The sequence below is a fragment of the Gopherus flavomarginatus genome, chromosome 3, assembly GCF_025201925.1.
Source record: "Gopherus flavomarginatus isolate rGopFla2 chromosome 3, rGopFla2.mat.asm, whole genome shotgun sequence".
In the NCBI taxonomy this organism is placed as follows: Eukaryota; Metazoa; Chordata; order Testudines; family Testudinidae; genus Gopherus; species Gopherus flavomarginatus.
Window position 1 is genome coordinate 159,059,345 of NC_066619.1, and position 19,231 is coordinate 159,078,575.

Below are 19,231 nucleotides of genomic sequence, written 5' to 3' on the forward strand. Positions count from 1 at the left end.
GCATTGCAGGGTGTGTACATGACCAACAAGGAAAACAAATGGCCTTGTCAGGTCCCTCCTCAGCTATAGGGCTGGAGTCAGGAGACCTGGGCTCTGTTATGGGCTCAGACACAGATTCACTGTTTGTCCTTGAGCATGTCACTTAATAATGTCTCTGGGTTGTAGTTTCCCCAGCTGTAAATTGGAAATAATGCTACCTTACTTACCTTCATAATGCGCTTTGATGTGTACAAATGAAAAGCTCTCTATATAGACACAAAGTGTTTATGATTCATTCATTCATTCATTATGGTTAATCATTATTTTTATTATTATCCCAATAGCTGCAGTTATCCTTAATCTATTCCTTTCCTCTGTTCTCTCTCCTGCTGTATTTCTCTTTTCTTCAAGGAAGAACGCTACAGCAAAGAAAAGTCAGGCCTGGTGGGGGTTAGAGTAATACAAAGTTTATGGTAAAACTGTCTCTCTGCTAAGTGAATTATGGTATACAAACGTTAGTGGCTTTTCCTGTCTCTTGATTGCAGCAGGAAATATGTATGCGCTAGCCCTCTACTGGCATGTTTTTCCTTTGTGCTCTTTGCTTAAGAAACGCTGCCTCGGGTAAGAATTGTGTGGCTATTATACTGCTCTGGGTAATGACAATTAAAAATTATTAGCAGGGATTAAACAGTGTTTAGTTAAAAGTTGAGTGAATTACCCAGCTAAAGTAAAATGTGTTAAGGAAATACCTTTGCTTCTGTCTTTAACAATGGCAAAGTAGCCTAAAGGCTTGTTCTTAAAAGAAAAAAATAAACAAAGTTACTGTTCAAGCTAAAGGCTGAATTGTTGGCAGTTATTTTTCAAGAGAGAGAAGCCCCTTCTAGACTTTTAGCAGGGAATTTATAAGTCGTGTTCTAAATTAGAAACCTGGTCTTATTTTGTTGGTCTTAGCAAACTGTAGCTCTGTTGTGGCTATTTAAACTTTTCTTGCCTGCATCCAATACCTGCTGAGAGAAGGGATCCCAGAGGAACCATTTTAACTGAGAAGTAACCGTATGTTGTCTGCAATGATAAAATATGAGATAAGGGAAGCCCCTTTTTAAAAAACGCTTGCGGTTGCTAAAATTGTTTATCGTCTAATTGGTTCCTTTGTTGGTTTTTATGGGCTGAGGGGAAGGAGGAAAAACTCGTGTAAAGAAGAGAGACACGGGTAGTTATAGCACCAGAGACTACTTTTAAAGTGCTGGGGATTTCTTTGAAACGGGCTAGATTTGTAAGATGTGTGTGTGGTTTATTATTATTATTATTAAAGTGACCTCTTTGCCCCTTTTCACTTCTGCTGTTGAAAGCAAAATACCTGACCCTGGAAAAAGGAAATGAAACCTTATGGGGAAAGTGTCTCTTTTCTGGGCTTTCCTTTTTGATGTGTCCCCAGTACCAGAGGCACATACGTGTGCCCCAAGCATTGTGCGCTAGCCGTATGCAGTTTAAACTGCTATTATCTCATCCACCTTGTCTCTGCATAATCCTAGTCAGTTACACCTGGGAGAGGAAGCGAGTGACAGGCAAACTGGGTTCCCTTTTCAGTTGCTCATTTTAACACCTCCAAGTTTATGGGACTCCAGGGGAACACCTACTCTTCTCATCTTGGTATGCATCTGGATTTCCCCTCACATGCTATAGTTTCATGCTATTCATCTCTGGCTTCTTACACCAAACGGTCCCATATCTGCCCTCTCTCCCTCGCATTTGTTCTTTCCCTACAGAGAAGGTTTGCAGCTGCTGACTGGATTTTGAGCAGAATTAGTTAACGGGGCGGAGCAGGGGAGGGCGGAGGAAGGCAAGGACCGGCCTTGGTTTCTGACCATTTTTTTCGCTTGGCTTTCAGTCGCCAGCAGTGATCCAGGAAGCAGCGGGAGGGGCTCTCATCTAGAGCAGGGGTTCCAGCGATCATGGAGGACCTCATCTTTGCTGCAGCCAAGGTCATGTCCGTCTGGCTCACTGTGGTGTTTACACTGATAGTGTTGCCATCGGTGTTCGGAGCGTCGCTGGGGATTTCTGAACTCTACATGAGAATTTTAGTAAAAACCCTGGAGGTAAGTTGTTGGCCCTTACAACTTAATACAAGGGAGGGGGGCGACGGGGACATGCTTTTGTTTTTTGGTGGTGATAACGGTGTTTCTAGTAAAAGTTTCTAGTCTGCAGCTCTAATTCTGTTGTGACTTCTGCATAAACACTTATTCTCCTTGCATGATCCAATTTCTCCAACTCAGGAGGGTGTGTTCTCTGGATGAGCAGTCTAGTCATCTGCCAAAGGCTGGCTAGTCAAGACTAGAAAACACTGAGTTCCTGGAAATGCTTTAGGATCCTAAATCAGGACTAACTTTGCTCTGGGTGCCATTAAGTTTGTCACCCTTTCTATTGGTCCAATAAATGACCTGATATTCAAGCTGTGCGTACAGGAGATCATCCACATGAAGTATAGACAGACAGTGGAGGGATAAACACTTGCTTTAAAAGAAACGATCATGAAACTCCAGAAATTGAGAATAATTTCATGCCATCTGAACCAAAAATCAGTTTCCTTGCTAAAATGTTCTGCTGTGTGCTCATCCACACTTGTTATTGCCTAATACTAAACTGTGAATGTAAAACCCCAAACAGCCAGTGATTATTCTAAAATCCCATGTATTAACACCTTGGTACCCCTGTCATGCGATAACATTCTAGGCTGAAATTCAATCTCTGAATGGAGAAGGGCAGGAACATAATGTACCCTGCACTGTGCAGTGCAGTAGCGTTCTGCCTTCCTCTCCTTTTTAATGACTCTAACAATGATCATCTGTGCCAAGCTGCTTATGAGCTGTAGTTTAGGGGACCAGCTATGTTCAGTCCTGCTGACCTTTATGCCTGTATTTTCTAAATAACCTTCTGTTGAATAGCATTGAAATTAACTTATTTTGTGGGAATATCACATACAGTGGAGTATAAACAATGATAGCACAGGCCAAGCAGGAAGGTTGGGCATGTGTGCGCTACATCCCATCATCTTCTCAGTGGGGAAGGCTTGTGAGCTGATCTCCTTCTTTTCCCCTGCCATTTCCCTCCTCTACGGAAATCTACTTCTCCAGGAGAGTGCTGGTTAGGGGTAGGTTGAAGATGGAATGTATGTGAAGTTCTAGAGGAGCAAAGGGAAAGCAGGAGCTAATGTTGTACCCATCTCTTTAAAAAAGCATTAACCAGGATGACCTGGGTAACTGTAAGCTGTTTAGCTCGACACTGGTCCTGGGTGAAATTGTGGAATGACATACTGGGAAGCAACCAGTAAATCATGCTGCCTGTGTTCATCTCAGTCAACATGAGTTTTATAGAAAATGGATCTTGTTAAACTTGGTGGTGGTCTATGAGGTTACCAATTTGGTTGAGATAATGTATTCAGATGCCTTATGGAAGCAGGACTTGGTATCACATAACATTCTGAATTTTTTTTTTAAAGTGTTATGCCAAAAAGTAAAATGGCTTTTTAAAAACTGGCTGATAGATCTTAGAGTAACTTTAAATAAATCAGTGAGCCAAAAGAGTTAGTTCTAGTGTGTGTGGGGGGAGATCCCCCCAGGGACCTGTTCTTGGCCCAACTCCTTTCATTGTTTTTGTTGAGATGACACAGATTGATCTGCCATTTAATGCTCCACCAGTTGTACAGGGCAATCTGGATATCTTGGTAAACTGGCCTTACTTGAGTAATTAAAATTTCATCTATTATCACCTTGCAGCTTTAGCCTTTTTAGATGCTAAGAATGTTCATTGTGCTGATAGAATGAGGGATGGTTGCTTGGAAATAAGTGACCAAAAAGTCACTTAAAAAAAAAAAGGGGTACTAAGTGGAGGGTGTGACGGATAACCAGCTGAACATGGGCTGGCGATGCTGTGCCAGGTATGAGCAAAGGCTGTCCCTGTATGCATAAACAGGGGAATACTGAATAAAACTAGGGAGCAAGGGCGGCTCTAGGCACCAGCCTGCCTGCCGTGCTTGAGGCGGCAAAATACCTAGAGCTGCCCCTGCTAGGGAGACATTACCGTTGTATATGGCGCTAGTGAAATTATTACTGGAATACACTAGTTCTAGTGTCATCCTAAAAAGGATATTGACAAATTAGATGAGGCTCAGAAAAGAGCTGTAAGATCATTTTTATAGCTCTTTTCTGAGTCTCATTTGGAAAACCTGACTTGGAGTGAGAGACTAAGCAGCTCTTGGATAAATAAATAGATTGTTTGGAGGTGACTTGATCATGGACAGCTTCAACAGAGTTAGTCCGCTCTTAGCAGACAAAAGCATGATATCATCCAGTGGCTAGAAGCTGAAGTTAAAAGAACTCCAACTAGAAATAACTCTTAAACCTTTAACAGTGAGCGTAATAATCATTAGAACAACTTGCCTAGCGATGTGGTTGTGACGGGTTGGATCACAGAAACCCCCGGTACAGCTCTTGTTCCAGCTTAGCTGGTAGCTAGGGAATTCTTCATGATGGCTCTCCTCTCTCCCTTGTTCTCTTCCACCCCTTTATATATCTTTTGCATAAGGCAGGAATCTTTTTGTCCCTCTGAGTTCCCACCTCCTCTTCTCAATGGAAAAACACCAGGTTAAAGATGGATGCCAGTTCAGGTGACATGATCACATGTCACTGCAAGACTTCATTACCCACTTGCCAGCACACACGTATACAGGAAGACTTACAGGTAAAACACAACCATTTGCAGACAAATGTCCTAGTTAATGGGAGTCATCAAGATTCCAAACCACCATTAATAGCCCACACTTTGCATAATTACAATAGGCCCTCAGAGTTATATTTCATATTTCTAGTTTCAGATACAAGAATGATACATTTATACAAATAGGATGACCACACTCAGTAGATTACAAGCTTTGTAATGATACCTCACAAGAGACCTTTTGCATGAAGCATATTCCAGTTATATTATATTCTTATTAAATTTTTATAAAACCATATAGACTGCACAACGTCACAGTGGTCATTTTTGTTTTTGTCATGTAATATTTTAAATATTAAGTGAGTTCTCAACCAGAAGCTATGGTTTTGATGCAGGAAGCACTTCATGAAATTCTAAGGCCTGTGCCATGCAGGACTAGATCACAATGGTCCCTTCTGGCCTTTAAATTCTAGGTGAATTATACCTGTTCCTCTCTCAGGCCATGTCTACATCTAAAATTTTGCAGCGCTGGTTGTTACAGCTGTATTAGTACAGCTGTATAGGGCCAGCGCTGCAGAGTGGCCACACTTACAGCAACCAGCGCTGCAAGTGGTGTTAGATGTGGCCACACTGCAGCGCTGTTGGGCGGCTTCAAGGGGTTTCGGGGAACGCGAGAGCAAACCGGGGAAGGAGACCAGCTTCGCCGCGGTTTGCTCTCGCGTTCCGCGAACCACCCTGCAAACCGCAGGGAAGGAGACCTGCTTGCTCGGGTTCGGGGAACGCGAGAGCAAACCGGGAAAGGAGACCAGCTTCGCCGCGGTTTGCTCTCGCGTTCCGCGAACCACCGTGCAAACCGCAGGGAAGGAGACCTGCTTGTTCGGGGAACGCGAGAGCAAACCGCGGCGAAGCTGGTCTCCTTCCCCGGTTTGCTCTGGCGTTCCCCGAACCGCCGAGCAAGCAGGTCTCCTTCCCTGCGGTTTGCAGGGTGGTTCGCGGAACGCGAGAGCAAACCGCGGCGAAGCTGGTCTCCTTCCCCGGTTTGCTCTCGCGTTCCCGGAACCACCCTGCAAACCGCAGGGACGGAGACCTGCTTGCTCGGGGTTCGGGGAACGCGAGAGCAAGCCGGGGAAGGAGACCAGCTTGATTACCAGAGGCTTCCTCAGGTATGCTGGGATACCTGCTTATTCCACGGAGGTCAAGAAAAGCGCTGGTAAGTGTCTATACTTGATTACCAGCGCTGGATCACCAGCGTTGGATCCTCTACACCCGAGACAAAACGGGAGTACGGCCAGCGCTGCAAACAGGGAGTTGCAGCGCTGGTGGTGCCCTGCAGATGTGTACACCTCCTAAGTTGCAGCGCTGTAACTCCCTCACCAGCGCTGCAACTTTCTGATGTAGACAAGCCCTCAGAAACCCAGCAAGGTACAAACAACAAAAATACGTTCTATACTGGAGTAAGAGGGAGTGGAGGTTGTATAAACTAACTGGTCTAAACATATGAATCTTTATGTGGCTAGCAAAACTGCTGAATGAATGCATCTTGCTTCCCTAGTCATGGTTTTAGTGAATATCATATGTTCGTGTCCGTCCATCCGTCCGCCCAAAGTCTGTTCAAAAAACAAAACAAAACTGCTGTTTCCTCAGCATTAAAATGTTTTGTGAACTCCTGTCAGTTTTGCCAAATGGTTTCAGTGGAAACAATCGCTGCCCTTCAGAAGAAAACAAAATGGAATATTTTGGTATGTTCAAAACCCAGCATTTTGAATGCTTGGTTTAAAGCAACTTATTGTTTTAAAATTTCATTTAGTATTGTTAAAAATATTTAAATAGTCAAAATCAAAACAAAAATTTATCATTTGACCAGAAGTGTGTGTGTGTGAGAATTGCCAGCAAACCAGAACTCTGTTATTCATACAGCTCTGCTGGACAGCAGCAGCAAATGCCTTTAACTACTTGGTTTTTATCATTGCACGGCTCTCTAGCAGAGAGAGGTAGGAATTCAGAGCTATGTAGGATTACTCTGTTTAACAAATTCCTTCCTTTTTTGTGCCTCAAAAAGCATATTTCAATCTGATTTAATCTAGACTCTACTGTAGTGCAGCAGATCTTGTGTAGGAAAAGGTGACTGTGGAGCTCTCAGATCAGGATATTTTAGAGCAATTTTTGAGGAATGAAATGTACCCTTTGAGAAGGACAGACAAGCACATCTTAGCTGTAGATGTTACCTTGTTTACTTTACAGTACACTTCAATTTTTATCTGCCGTGAAGATCACTGCCTCTCTTGCAAAGCATTGCTGTACATTGTGATGTTGCAACTTTGCAAACACTACAGATGCATGTCTCAATATCCTGTGTTTTCAGGGTTATTGATTTCTGCTATGTTCAGACCTATTTGATTCTGCCTTTAATATGGACTTAGCTGTGTCTAAAGTAGTGCAGAAATAACATTAAATTTATAAAAGCAGCAAAGAATCCTGTGGCACCTTATAGACTAACAGACGTTTTGGAGCATGAGCTTTATAAGGAATGATTCCAAATGAGAAGCTGCCTGCTCCTTCTAAACTCTAAATTGGTGACTTTATAGATTCCTATCTTTTCTCATGCAAAATGGGTAGGGATCAAAACTTTTCTCTGATCACTAGTCTTAGACCAGGGATCGGCAACCTTTCAGAAGCAGTGTGCTGAGTCTTCATTTATTCACTCTAATTTAAAGTTTCACATGCTAGTAATACATTTTAATGTTTTTAGAAGGTCTCTTTCTATAAGTCTAGAACATATAACTAAACTATTGTATGTAAAGTAAATAAGGTTTTTAAAATGTTTAAGAAGCTTCATTTAAAATTAAATTAAAATGCAGAGCCCCCTGGACCAGTGGCCAGGACCCGGGCAGTGTGAGTGCCACTGAAAATCAGCTCGTGTGCTGCCTTTGGCACACGTGCCATAGGTTGCCTACCCCTGTCTTAAACAATTGGCTGGAAAAAACACAAGATATTTACCAATGTGTCTAGCCTGGACCAGTAATGAAAGATGGAACCTTACATCATGCATGCAATTTATTGTAATTTTGCCATTTACTTGAAAAAGGTAATACCTAGAGGCGCAAAGCAGGTCATGGTCTGACCTATTGCTCTGTATTGTGCAGATATAATGGACATTTCCTGCCTCCAGGGCTGGATTAACTCTCCTGGGGGTCCGGGGCTATTCGATTTTTTTTTTCTGGGGTCCCTGTATACAAGTGTTTGTTTTTTGTTTTTTTTTTTTCCTGGAAGGGAGTCTGGTGCAGGAGAGGGCTGGGGCAGGGGATTGGCGTGCAGGATCTGGGACGAAGTTTGTATATGACTCGGTATAGAGGGAGGGGAATTCTGATCTGGGCAGGGGGTTGGGGTGGAGGAGATGTGAGGTGCTGGCTTTGGCAGGAGACCCTTACTACAGGCGGCTCCTGGCCAGCGGCGCAGCAGGGCTCAGGCAGGCTGGCTGCCTGTCTGCCATAGCCCCATGCTGCTCCCGTAAGTGGTCAGCTGCTAGCATATCTCTGCAGCCCCTGGGGAGGAGGGGGACAACGTGTCTCCGAGGTGTTGCATTTTTGCATCAAGAATATATACACAGAGCAGTTGAAAGTCTCTGAATAAACATAAAATGGGGGAGGGGGAAATAGGTGACGACATGGTAGAGGTCTACTATAGACCACCAAATCAGGAGTGCAAACTGTCTGGAATAGCTTAAGAGCATGAGTACCAACCTCAGGGCAGAATGTTAAGAACCGGGGCACAAACCACAAATTTGTTGTGAGTTCCATATGTAGATTTCACCAACCACATCTGAAGTGTGAACTTCTCAGGCACTGTAACATGGACACAGACAGTCTCTTTGGGTACTCCAGTTTATCTTGCCACCTACACAAGCTTGCCTTTGATAGATATTCCCTCACAGCAAAAATTGCAACAATATTCAGGTTCTGTCCAGTCCCAAAGGACCAGTCACTTACCCCAGGTAAATTGGACTTTAGATCTGACACCAAAGACAATGCTTGTAGTTTATACTTTAGATCTGACACCAAAGACAATGCTTGTAGTTGCTCTATAACTCCATTAGGAGCAAAAGAAAGACAAAGGAAAGTGTAGGCCCTCTACTTAGTAGGGAAAGAGAGCTAATAACTGATGACATCAAGAAGGCTGATGTGTTCAATGTCTATTTTGTGTCAGACTTCATTAAGAAGGCTCATTGGGACCAGATCACAGTTAATACTAACAACTGAGGGAAGGAACACATAGCAGAGGAAAAAATAGGTTAGATATTTTCAAGTTGGCAGGTCCTGATGAAATTCACCCTAGGGTACTTAGGGAACTAGCTGAAGCAATCTCAGAGGTAATTATCTTTTGGAGGACAGGTGATTTTGCAGAGGATTGGAGAAGGGCAAACCTAGTATTGTCTTTAAAAAGTGGAACCAAGAGCACCTGGGGAATTAGACCAGCCAGCCTAACTTTGATATCTGAAAAGCTATTGAAACAAATTGTTAAAACAATCACTTTTTAATAATCAAGAGGATAATAGGGTTATAAGGAATAGCCATCATGGATTTATCAAGAACGAATCATGCTAAACCAACCTAATGTCCTTCTTTGGCAGGGGGTCTAGTGGATGGGTGGGAAAGTGGTAGATGTGATGTGTCTTGATTTTAGTAAAGCTTTTGACATAGTCCAACATATTGTCATAATTAGGGAAATGTGGTCCAGATTATAAACTGGGTGCCCAACAAGTTGAAAGATCGTACTCAGAGTAAATATCTGTTGTCAAACTGTGTGTGTGTGTGTGTATCTGGAACTGTTATTCAACATTTTCACTGATGACTTGGAATGGAGAGTATGCTTGTAAAACTTGCAGATGACATCAGGATGGGTGGGGTTGCAAGCACCCAGGACATATTAGAACTCAAAATGATCTTGACCAATTGGAGAATTGGTCTGGAATCCACAAGATGAAATTCAATAAAGGTAAGTGCAAAGTACTACACTTAAGGGGGGGAAATCAAATGCACTACTACAAAATAGGGAATAATTGCCTAGCTGGCAATGCTGCTGGAAAGGATTTGGGGGTGATAATGGATCAGAAATGGAATATGAGCCAACAATGTGGTGCAGCTGCAATAAAAGCTAATATTCTGGGATAAATTAACAGTGGGAGATAATTATCTCATTCTATTCAGCACAGGGCAGGCCTCATCTGGAATAGTGTGAGTTTACGGTACCATGCTTTAAGAAGGATGTGGACAATCTGGAGAAAGTCAAGAGGAGAGCAACAAATGATAAAAGGCTTAGAAAACCTGACCTATGAGGAAAGGTTAAAAAAACCAGGCATGTTTAGTCTTGAGAAAAGAAGACTGGGAGGAAGGGGACGGTTGGACAACAGTTCTCAAATATGTTAAGGGCTGTTAAAAAGATGCTGGTGATCAATTATTCTCTATCTCCACTGAAGGTAGACAAGAAGCAATGGGCTTAATCTGTAGCAAGAGAAATTTAGGTTAGATATTAGGAAAAACTTTCTAACTATAAGGATAGTTAAGTACTGGAATAACTTCCAAAGGAGGTTGTGGAATCACTGTCCCTGGAGGTTTTAAAGAACAAGTTAGACAAACACCTGTCAGGGATGGTCTAGGTTTACTTGGTCTTGCCTCAGTGCAGGCGGCTGGACTTGATGACCTCCCGACGTCTCTTCCAGCCCTATGCTTCTTTGGTTTTTATGAAACAAGCAGTTTTTCTGTTGGTCGCGGCCTCCTGGTTTAGTGTGTCTGGGAGTGGACAGCCGTTACTCTTTTGTTCCTTGCTCTGTCTCTGCCTTGTTATGAAACCTTGGACAAAGCACTTCTCTTCACTTTCCTCTTCCACCTTCTGTCTCGTCTATTCAGACTGAAAGCTCTTTGGGCAGGGATTGTCTGTACAGCATCTAGCACAATGGGGTCCCTTTAGCTGCTCCTATAATACAAATAATAAGCAAATACTTTGATGCTGGTCCAAGATTTCTTAAGTGCTAGGCCTCTGAGCAGGATAATGCTTCGATCCCTGAATAAGGGTAGATTTAGTCATTTGAGAGAACAGCCTCGGTTGTCACTCTTGAACTAGCTAGCAAGAATAGTCACAACTTCTTTTCTAGGATCTGTCCCATGGGTGGATATGTCTCAGCATGAAAGTGGAATTAATGTTCTCTGAAAGGGAATTTAAGGTTTTTAAATAGTGTCTTTTTCCTGAAACGCTCAGTAGAATCTCAATTGATGCTTTTTGGCAAGACAAGACTTGATCTGCAGGTCAGGTGCTCCTTCTCGCTTCAAGCCTGTGGCGGGTTAGATCACAGAAAACCCTTTGGGAACTGCCAGCTGATGTGCTGAGATGACCTCTGAGCCTGTTTCCCTGGCAGCTTGGGACTTAAGTGCCCTACCTGTTTTGAGCCAGACACAGTAGGCTGCTGCAAACACAGACCCAGGTCTGAACCACATCCCCTAAAAGCTGCAGGCTTAACTGAAAACAGCTTAAAAAGTGTTCCTGTCTCTAACCCTCAGATGCCCAGCTCCCAATGAGGTCCAAACCCCAAATAAATCTGTTTTACCCTGCATAAAGGTTATACAAGGTAAACTCATAAATTGTTCGCCCTCTGTAAAACTGATAGAGATAGGCACAGCTGTTTGCCCCCACACCCCTAGGTATTAATACATACTCTGAGTTAATTAATAAGTAAAAAGTGATTTTATTAAATACAAAAAGTAGGATTTAAGTGGGTCCAAGTAATAACAGACAGAACAAAGTAAATTATCAAACAAAATAAAATAAAACATGCAAATGTAAACCTAATACAGTAAGAAAGTGATTACAGCTGAAATCTCACTCTCAGAGATGTGTTCCAGTAAGCTTCTTTTACAGACTAGCCTCCTAGTCTGGGTCCAGCAATCACTCATACTCCTGTGATTGCTGTCCTTTGTTCCAGTTTCTTTCAGGTATCCTTTGGTGGTAGAGAGGCTAGCTCTTGAACCAGCTGAAGACAAAATGGAGGGGTCTTCCAGGGGCTTAAATAGACTCTCTCTTGTGGGTGGCTGCTTCACTGAGGCTAATTAAAGTTAAACGAGCACATAGCCAATATTCGTAACTTTGAATACAAAAATGATACATGCATGCAAATAGGTTGAATATATTCAATAGATCATAACTTTTACAGAGAGATGCCACATGGCATATGTAGCATAAAACATATGCCAGTTATGTCATTTACATTCACAAGCATATTTCCATAAAGCATTATGGGGTGCAATGTCACAATGCTGTTTTCCTTTACCCCTCTGAAAACACACTCCTCTATTGGAAGAGCATGGTGACCTCAATATGCCACACTTTCTTTTAGGGCCTATTCCAAAGCACAACTAAGTCATTTAAGACTCCTGTGACTTCAGTGGGTCTGTGGATTGGACCCTTAAAAATAGGTAAGGCTCTTTTTGGGGCCAACATGTTCTAGGACTACCAAAGTTCTACTCTCACAAAACCCAATACCCTTGCCCTCCCACTCCCTCTGTTGCTCGCTTTCCTCACCCTCGCTCATTTGCTCACTTTCATTGAGCTGGCTGAAGGGGTTGCAATGCAGGAGGTGGTGAGGGCTCCGGCTGGAGGTGCAGGCTCTAGGGTAAAGCTGTGGGGGAGAGGTTTGGGGTGCAGGAGGTTGCTCTGGGCTGGGATTGAGGGGTTTGCAGGGTGGGAGGGGGATCAAGGTTGAGGTAGGGAGCTGGGCCGCAGGAGTGGGTGCAGGCTCTAGATGGCGCTTACCTCAGCTGGCTCCCAGAAGCAGCGGCATATCCCCCCTCTAGCTCCTATGTGGAGGCACAGTGAGGTGACTCTGCATGCTTCCCTGTCCACAGGTGCCACCCCTGCAACTCCTATTGGCTGCAGTTCCCAGCCAATGGGAGTTGTGGAGCTGGCGCTTGGGGGAGGGGCAGCACACAGTCTCCCAGTTGCCCCTCTGCCAAGGAGCTAGAGGGGGACATACTGCTGCTTCCAGGAGCCACAGCAGGCAGGGAGCCTGCCTTAGCCTTGCTGCGCCGCCGACTGGACCTCTAACAGCCCGATCAGCACCCAGGGTCCCTTTTCAACTGGGCGTTCAGGTTGAAAACCAGACACCTGGCAACCCTATGTGCCACCATGGTCTCTTTGCTAGTCTATATTTTCTTGCCACAGGATGTCTAGGAGAGGCTGCTGGTGGATTTCTCCTTCTCTGTGAAGCTGGAAATGTGGCACACAAGTTCACTTCTTTTTACTGCTCAAAACAAGTGGCAAGAGGCTGTTCAGTGGCATCATGCTAGACCTCCTTTGAGAGCCCTTGGCCTATACTAGAAGAGATCGGTCACTAGCACCATGGTCATCCTGTAGACAGTCTCTCCAACACCCTGTGCTCAAAAATCATGACTGGCATAAAAAATCACAAGTCCTTGAATTTTTTTTTCTTGAGAAAAAACTGTGGGTTCTCTTACTTGCTCTCTGATATCTGAGCATTTAGTGTGCACTCAGGACACATTTTCGAGCTTATCTCTGTTGCTATAAGGGATAGAGTATTCCCTCTACACCACCACCCCCTCTCCCCCCTCTAAGCTGAGGTTCTACTGAAATAATATGACTGGCAGCTGGGCATGACTTATAGCTGCTTGGTCTCTGCTCTGCTTGGATACTGAGGACCACTAATGAAATCTTTTAAAAAAAAAATAATAAAAAAATCCTGTGACATGTACTCTTCACTTTAATAGAACAGAATGCCAATTCATGAAGTTGGCAAAGTGAGTCTAGAACTACTGGCTGTTTCCACTGACTCTTGCTGGCAGGATTTTATCTGTACCAAGACACTTAAAAACAGGAACAAAATCAGAGGTGGTGTGTGTGTGTGTGATGGTTTGTCTAGTGAAGAGAACTTAATGCAGATGGCTTTCAAAGGAAGTACCGCTTACTCTCTAGGAAGCTCTTTTAATGGTGAGCAAATGTTAAACCTCAAACACTGTCTCTTAAATGCACACTCTTTTCTCTTGAACAGTGGGCCACAATACGAATCCAGAAAGGAGTCAAACAGGAGCAGGCAATGGCACTTAAGAACTCTGCTTCCAGTGGTAAGAATTCTGAGTGAAGAATGTCTCAGTAATATTAACCTGAGGAAAATGGGGAACAGATTATTTTAAAATGGGGAATGAGGAGCTACTAATCTTGTTCTTAAATTACTATTGTAGTGGCCAGAGGCCTAAGGTTGGGGATCCACTGTGGCCAGCACTGTCAGGCACCTAGTAAGATACAGGCTTTACCCCTAAGGATCTTGCAATCTAAAGGTTCGATTCTGCCACTCTTACTTGTGACATCTTTTAAATGGTTTAGTCACCCTGCACTCGGTTGCAGAGCTTGGTCTAAATATAACATTACTTACATGGAATAGTACTGTACTCCAAGAATAGCTCCATTTATTTCAGTAGGCCCACTTATGTAAGGTATTGCTCAGTGCGAAGGGTGGCAAAACCTAGCCAATAGATGGAGGCTAAGGGTGGGAGTGAGCATTATGTGCACTTCACAGGTGGGATCTGAGGCTATGTCTACACTACAGACCTTTATACCAGCACAGCTGCACCACTAAAACTGTGCTGTTGTAAGGGCTCCCATGTAGCTGCTCTTTGATGGCAGAAACCTGCCAGCATAATTAAACCACCCCCAACAAGTGGTGTTAGCAATACAAGTAGGAGACTCTCTCCTGCCAATTATAGCGCTGTCCACACCAGCACTTAAAGACTCATAGACTCTAGGACTGGAAGGGACCTCGAGAGGTCATCAAGTCCAGTCCCCTGCCCTCATGGCAGGACTAAATACTGTCTAGACCATCCCTAATAGACATTTATCTAACCTATTCTTAAATATCTCCAGAGATGGAGATTCCACAACTTCCCTAGGCAATCTATTCCAGTGTTTAACTACCCTGACAGTTAGGAACTTTTTCCTAATGTCCAATCTAAATCTCCCTTGCTGCAGTTTAAGCCCATTGTTTCTTGTTCTATCATTGGAGGCTAAGGTGAACAAGTTTTCTCCCTCCTCCTGATGACACCCTTTTAGATACCTGAAAACTGCTATCATGTCCCCTCTCAGTCTTCTCTTTTCCAAACTAAACAAACCCAATTCCTTCAGCCTTCCTTCATAGGTCATGTTCTCAAGACCTTTAATCATTCTTGTTGCTCTTCTCTGGACCCTCTCCAATTTCTCCACATCTTTCTTGAAATGCGGTGCCCAGAACTGGACACAATACTCCAGTTGAGGCCTAACCAGCGCAGAGTAAAACTTTTGTTGGTGAAACTTATGTTGGTCAGTAGGGTGACCAGATGTCCTGATTTTTATAGGGACAGTCCCAATTTTTGGGTCTCTCTTGTATAGGTTCCTATTATTCCCCCACCCCACCCCCCTCACATCCCAATTTTTCACATTTGTTGTCTGGTCACCCTATCGGTCAGGGAGGTGTTTTTGTTTTTGTTTTTTTCACACCCCTGACTGACAAAAATGGTAGTGTAGACAGATGTCAGGTGACTTGTCCCAGTTTGTAGCCAAACTGGGAACTGAACTCTGATATTAATCCTAGTTCAGTGTCCCAACCACAAGGTCATTCTGCCTCTAAGGTAAATACTAGATCACCTCAGTAGACCGGTCATGTGTGGCTAGACCTACTACTGATTTCCTCAAAACATCTTAAGTAAGCAGGACTTCAGCTCTAGTCAGCACTTACACTTTGTCCCTGATCGCCAGGAGGTACGCAGCGATGGCACAGATCTGTTTGATGATTATTATACCATAATAAAAACATTGGGCAATGAATATTGCCACTTCTAATGCAGCAACTCCTTCTGTTTCTCTTGGCTCCCTTTGCATTGCATGGACAAAGTTCAAATGTTGCAGTTCAATTTTTATCATCTTGTGAAATAAAATAGTAGGGGGTAGGGCTCTGCTTTCTTACAGGAACTGTTGGCACAACTGCCTGCAGGATTTTTCTCAGTTAAGCAAATACAATTGTGGCTAGTGAGCCTGTGGCAAGGTGCTTACCCTGCTCCTGCCCTGAAGGGCTTAAAACAGCCCTGGGAGAGGGCTGCAGCTCTAAAAGCAGCTACTAGGCTGATTGGGGAAGCAGCCACAGCTGGGCCACACCCCAATCAGACCACAGATGGCCTGTATAAAAAGGCAGGGAGCCAGGAACTCAGTCTCTCTCCATGTTCAGAGAGAGAGAAGGACCTGGCTTCTGGGAGATTTAACCAGGTATCTGGAGTGGAGCAGGGCTCGGGAAAGGCCAAGGGAGCCGGGGAGCTCCGGCGTAGGAAAGCCCCAGGCTGCAGGCCTGGTAAGGCCTATTAGGTACTGGGTTGCAGAGGCAGCCTATGGGTACCCAGAGGCAGCAGGTCCAAACCCCTTTGCCTATGGTAAGTGGCTTATACTGCAGTCTGCCCCAGTGAACGGGGGCTAAATGGAGACTGGGCAGTAGCCAAGACTGAGGCGAAATGGGGATAGTGGCTGGGGGTTCTCCTGAGGTGGTGGGGGGAGACCCAGACTGTGGGGGTACTGCCAGGGGGCAGCACCCAGTTAAAGGGACACCAGTGTCCTGAGAAGGACACGGGGCCAATGACAGGTGGGACACCTGGCCTGCAGAGGGCACTCCAGAGGCTGGAGCGCCAACTCCTGTGGATGACCAGCAGGAGGCACCGCTGGGTGAGTCTGTACTTGATTACAGAGCCACTGCTGACCAGTGGTGCCAAATGCAGGCTAGCTGCAAGTCTGGCCAAAGATGAGCTATTTTCAGCAGCTCTTCAGGTTTTAGCTACAGTCTGTGCTCCAAGCCCTGGTGTCTTGGGTGGTGGTGAACAAAGATGTCCAACACAAACAGGTGCTGGGGTAGGAAAGATGCTGGGGAGTGGAGAATGAACACTCTAAATATGGGTTTGCAGCATTGGGGGAGGAGAATCTATGCGCAAGTCACACTTACACTTCTCTGGCAGAGCAAAGTGGTCTTGGAGTGAGTGTAATTTACACTGGAAGGCTCTCTTGGATTGCCAGAGTGGTGTAAAGAAACTTTACTGTAAATGAGTTTGAGTGTCTGTTCTGTACTTTTCCAAGTGGAGCACTTCTTGCATCTAGTCCTAAGCTGCTATTGTCTAAGGGACAAAGCATATGTATCTTCCAGAATAATTGAAGAAAGGATGAGAGCACCCACCTGTATCTTCTCTGTGGAGTGACTGTGGAGCTGTGGCGAGGACACAAGGATTAGTTCTAATGTTCATCCTATAGGTGGCTTAGGAAACCCACAGGGAGAGAGTGGACAGGAAGGAAAGAGTCTGCCTTGCTGCATCACTTCCAATTTGCCACAGATTGCATAAGTGTCTGTCTGCATTTTGGGGGTGGGGGTGATGAAGAACTGGCCTGCTGCATAGTATTTGCAAATAATCCATGGCACACTGTTCTGGCAGTCAAACATGCATGGCTCTGATATTGTTAGGCTGCTACCTGAGCAGCAAGTAATCCTTTGTGACAAAAGCAACTGTTGAAATCCATTCTCTGTTCAATTTCCTCACATTTCTGTTAAGGCATCATACAGCGAGATGAAACCACTATGGAGAAGGAGATCGCGGGTCTGCACCGTGTAGACTTTGAACTCTCCGATGTGTTCTACTTCTCCAAGAAGGGGATTGAGGCTATTGTGGAAGATGAAGTCACCCAAAGGTTTTCCTCAGAGGAACTAGTCTCCTGGAACCTCCTTACAAGGACTAATGTCAACTTCCAGTACATCAGCCTGCGTCTGACTGTAGTGTGGGTCCTTGGGGTCCTCATCCGCTACTGTCTCCTGCTGCCTCTTCGGTGAGCTAAGTACTGGGAGACTGGTTCTCGTGTGTGTACATGGTGATGCACTGGGGTTCACCCAGGCCAGTAAGGGGTTCATCAAACACTTCTTGCAACTCTGGGCACCTAGAATGCTCTGCTGTAGCTCACAGCCCTGACACCAACTGCCAGCCTAAAAGCATGAGGTCTCACCCAGGCTCCCACCACCCACTTACTCTTTGTAGGGGAAACTCACCAACCTTTCCAGCCCCAAATTCTGCCCCCAGAACATCTTTCTGCAGCCTCTCTTATTGTAACAGCCACAAAACCTTATCAAGTTTGCTGCTCCTTTAAAGAAATAGTGAAGAGAGCAGCTTATTAACTTAGCTGGGGCTGACAATCCTTCCATTTCAGTCAAAGCACTGAGTTGGTTTATGGTAAAAGGCAGACAGGTTTCTTAACAAAAGGGCATGGAGTTAAATCATACCAAGTGTAAGAAATAAAGCTAGAAATGGTTACAAACACACAAGTAAAAATACGCTTCTAAAATTATAACTTGGTTTCAGAAGATTACATTCTTGTCTAAGCAGGTTTCTCACCTATAGTCAATTTTCAGAGACTTTTAGCCATCTTGGATAATAATGCATAACTTTTGGGTTCTCTCCCCTGCTCTTTATAGTCCAGCAAACCTTGAAAATGTTCTTCTGAAGGGTATCCCCAGATAGAGTTCCTTTCCCCTGTTGGGTGTTAAATCCATGTAGATGCCATACTGGCTTCTTCCCTGCTGGTGACTTTTTTACAATGCAAATCATTTTCCTGCAATCTCAGATACAAATGAATAGCCCACTGTCCTTGGCCATGCCTGGCTTGAAGTGTTGGCCTCCTTCCTTTGTCTGGAGAACCCTGTTTGTTTAACTTCCCCTAAAGTGCCTGGTTTAAACATGTTTTAGTTGCATTTGCAGCACATCTGTATAATTTCCGGTAGATTAACCGGACATAGTGTATCCTGCAAGAATATTAATGATCAATGAGTTGTTTTCCAATGATATTACATGACAGCTTTTAGATACAGAGTATGACAACAATGTGTTAGGTGCAGTGAGCATGTCAGGTCTGGCCAGTTACTGAGACACAGCAGTAAACCATCAATGGGCCTCTGTGTCACATACGCACTAATGTGAAATGATCACTCTGCAGTTTCTGAGGTAACTGAGTCCTGCAAGAAATGATGACGAACATACAAGCTCGGCTTTTTAAGTCCTCACCTACTCCCATCGCTGCAGTGTGTCTCACTGCTTCTTTTACTCCCTCTCCTATCTTAATTGAAACTATTGTAGGGGCTCAGATAGTCATTAGATACTCTTCAGCATTCTATGTTCTCTAGTACGTGTTTTCGTGACATGAATTGCCGTAATTCCCCTCCAGTAGGGATCTTCTTGCTGCAGACAAACAGTCTTGTCTCTTCCTTTTTTGTTTTTAGTGTGACCTTGGCTGCCATTGGGATTGTTTCAATGATTGTGGGAACCACACTTGTAGGGCAGTTGCCAAACAGCAAGTAAGTGGGTTTTTTTTTCTCCCCCTTAATTAACCTATTTGGGAAGAATTTTGTGGAGAACTAGGAATTGACTCTGCCCATGGCAAACCTGCCATGTCTATGATTTGGCATCAGTGCTGAAAGAATGCAAAGTTAATACTG

The 19,231-nt window shown here is 44.2% G+C and overlaps 1 protein-coding gene across 2 annotated transcripts in view; it reads left to right on the plus strand.

Moving 5' to 3' along the window:
* The first annotated feature begins 525 nt into the window (after positions 1–525).
* GPAT3 (glycerol-3-phosphate acyltransferase 3) overlaps positions 526–19,231 on the plus strand; it is a 32,732-nt gene continuing 14,026 nt past the window's right edge. The window contains exons 1-5 of one of the 2 annotated variants that reach the window (XM_050945187.1): positions 526–600; positions 1,868–2,075; positions 13,745–13,817; positions 17,304–17,574; positions 19,016–19,090. In XM_050945187.1, coding sequence (XP_050801144.1) covers positions 1,932–2,075; positions 13,745–13,817; positions 17,304–17,574; positions 19,016–19,090 — 563 coding nt within the window. In that variant the 5' untranslated portion in view covers positions 526–600; positions 1,868–1,931. Of the gene's footprint in view, positions 601–1,126; positions 1,190–1,867; positions 2,076–13,744; positions 13,818–17,303; positions 17,575–19,015; positions 19,091–19,231 lie in introns of those variants that run through there. The other variant, XM_050945188.1, reaches the window with a different exon arrangement.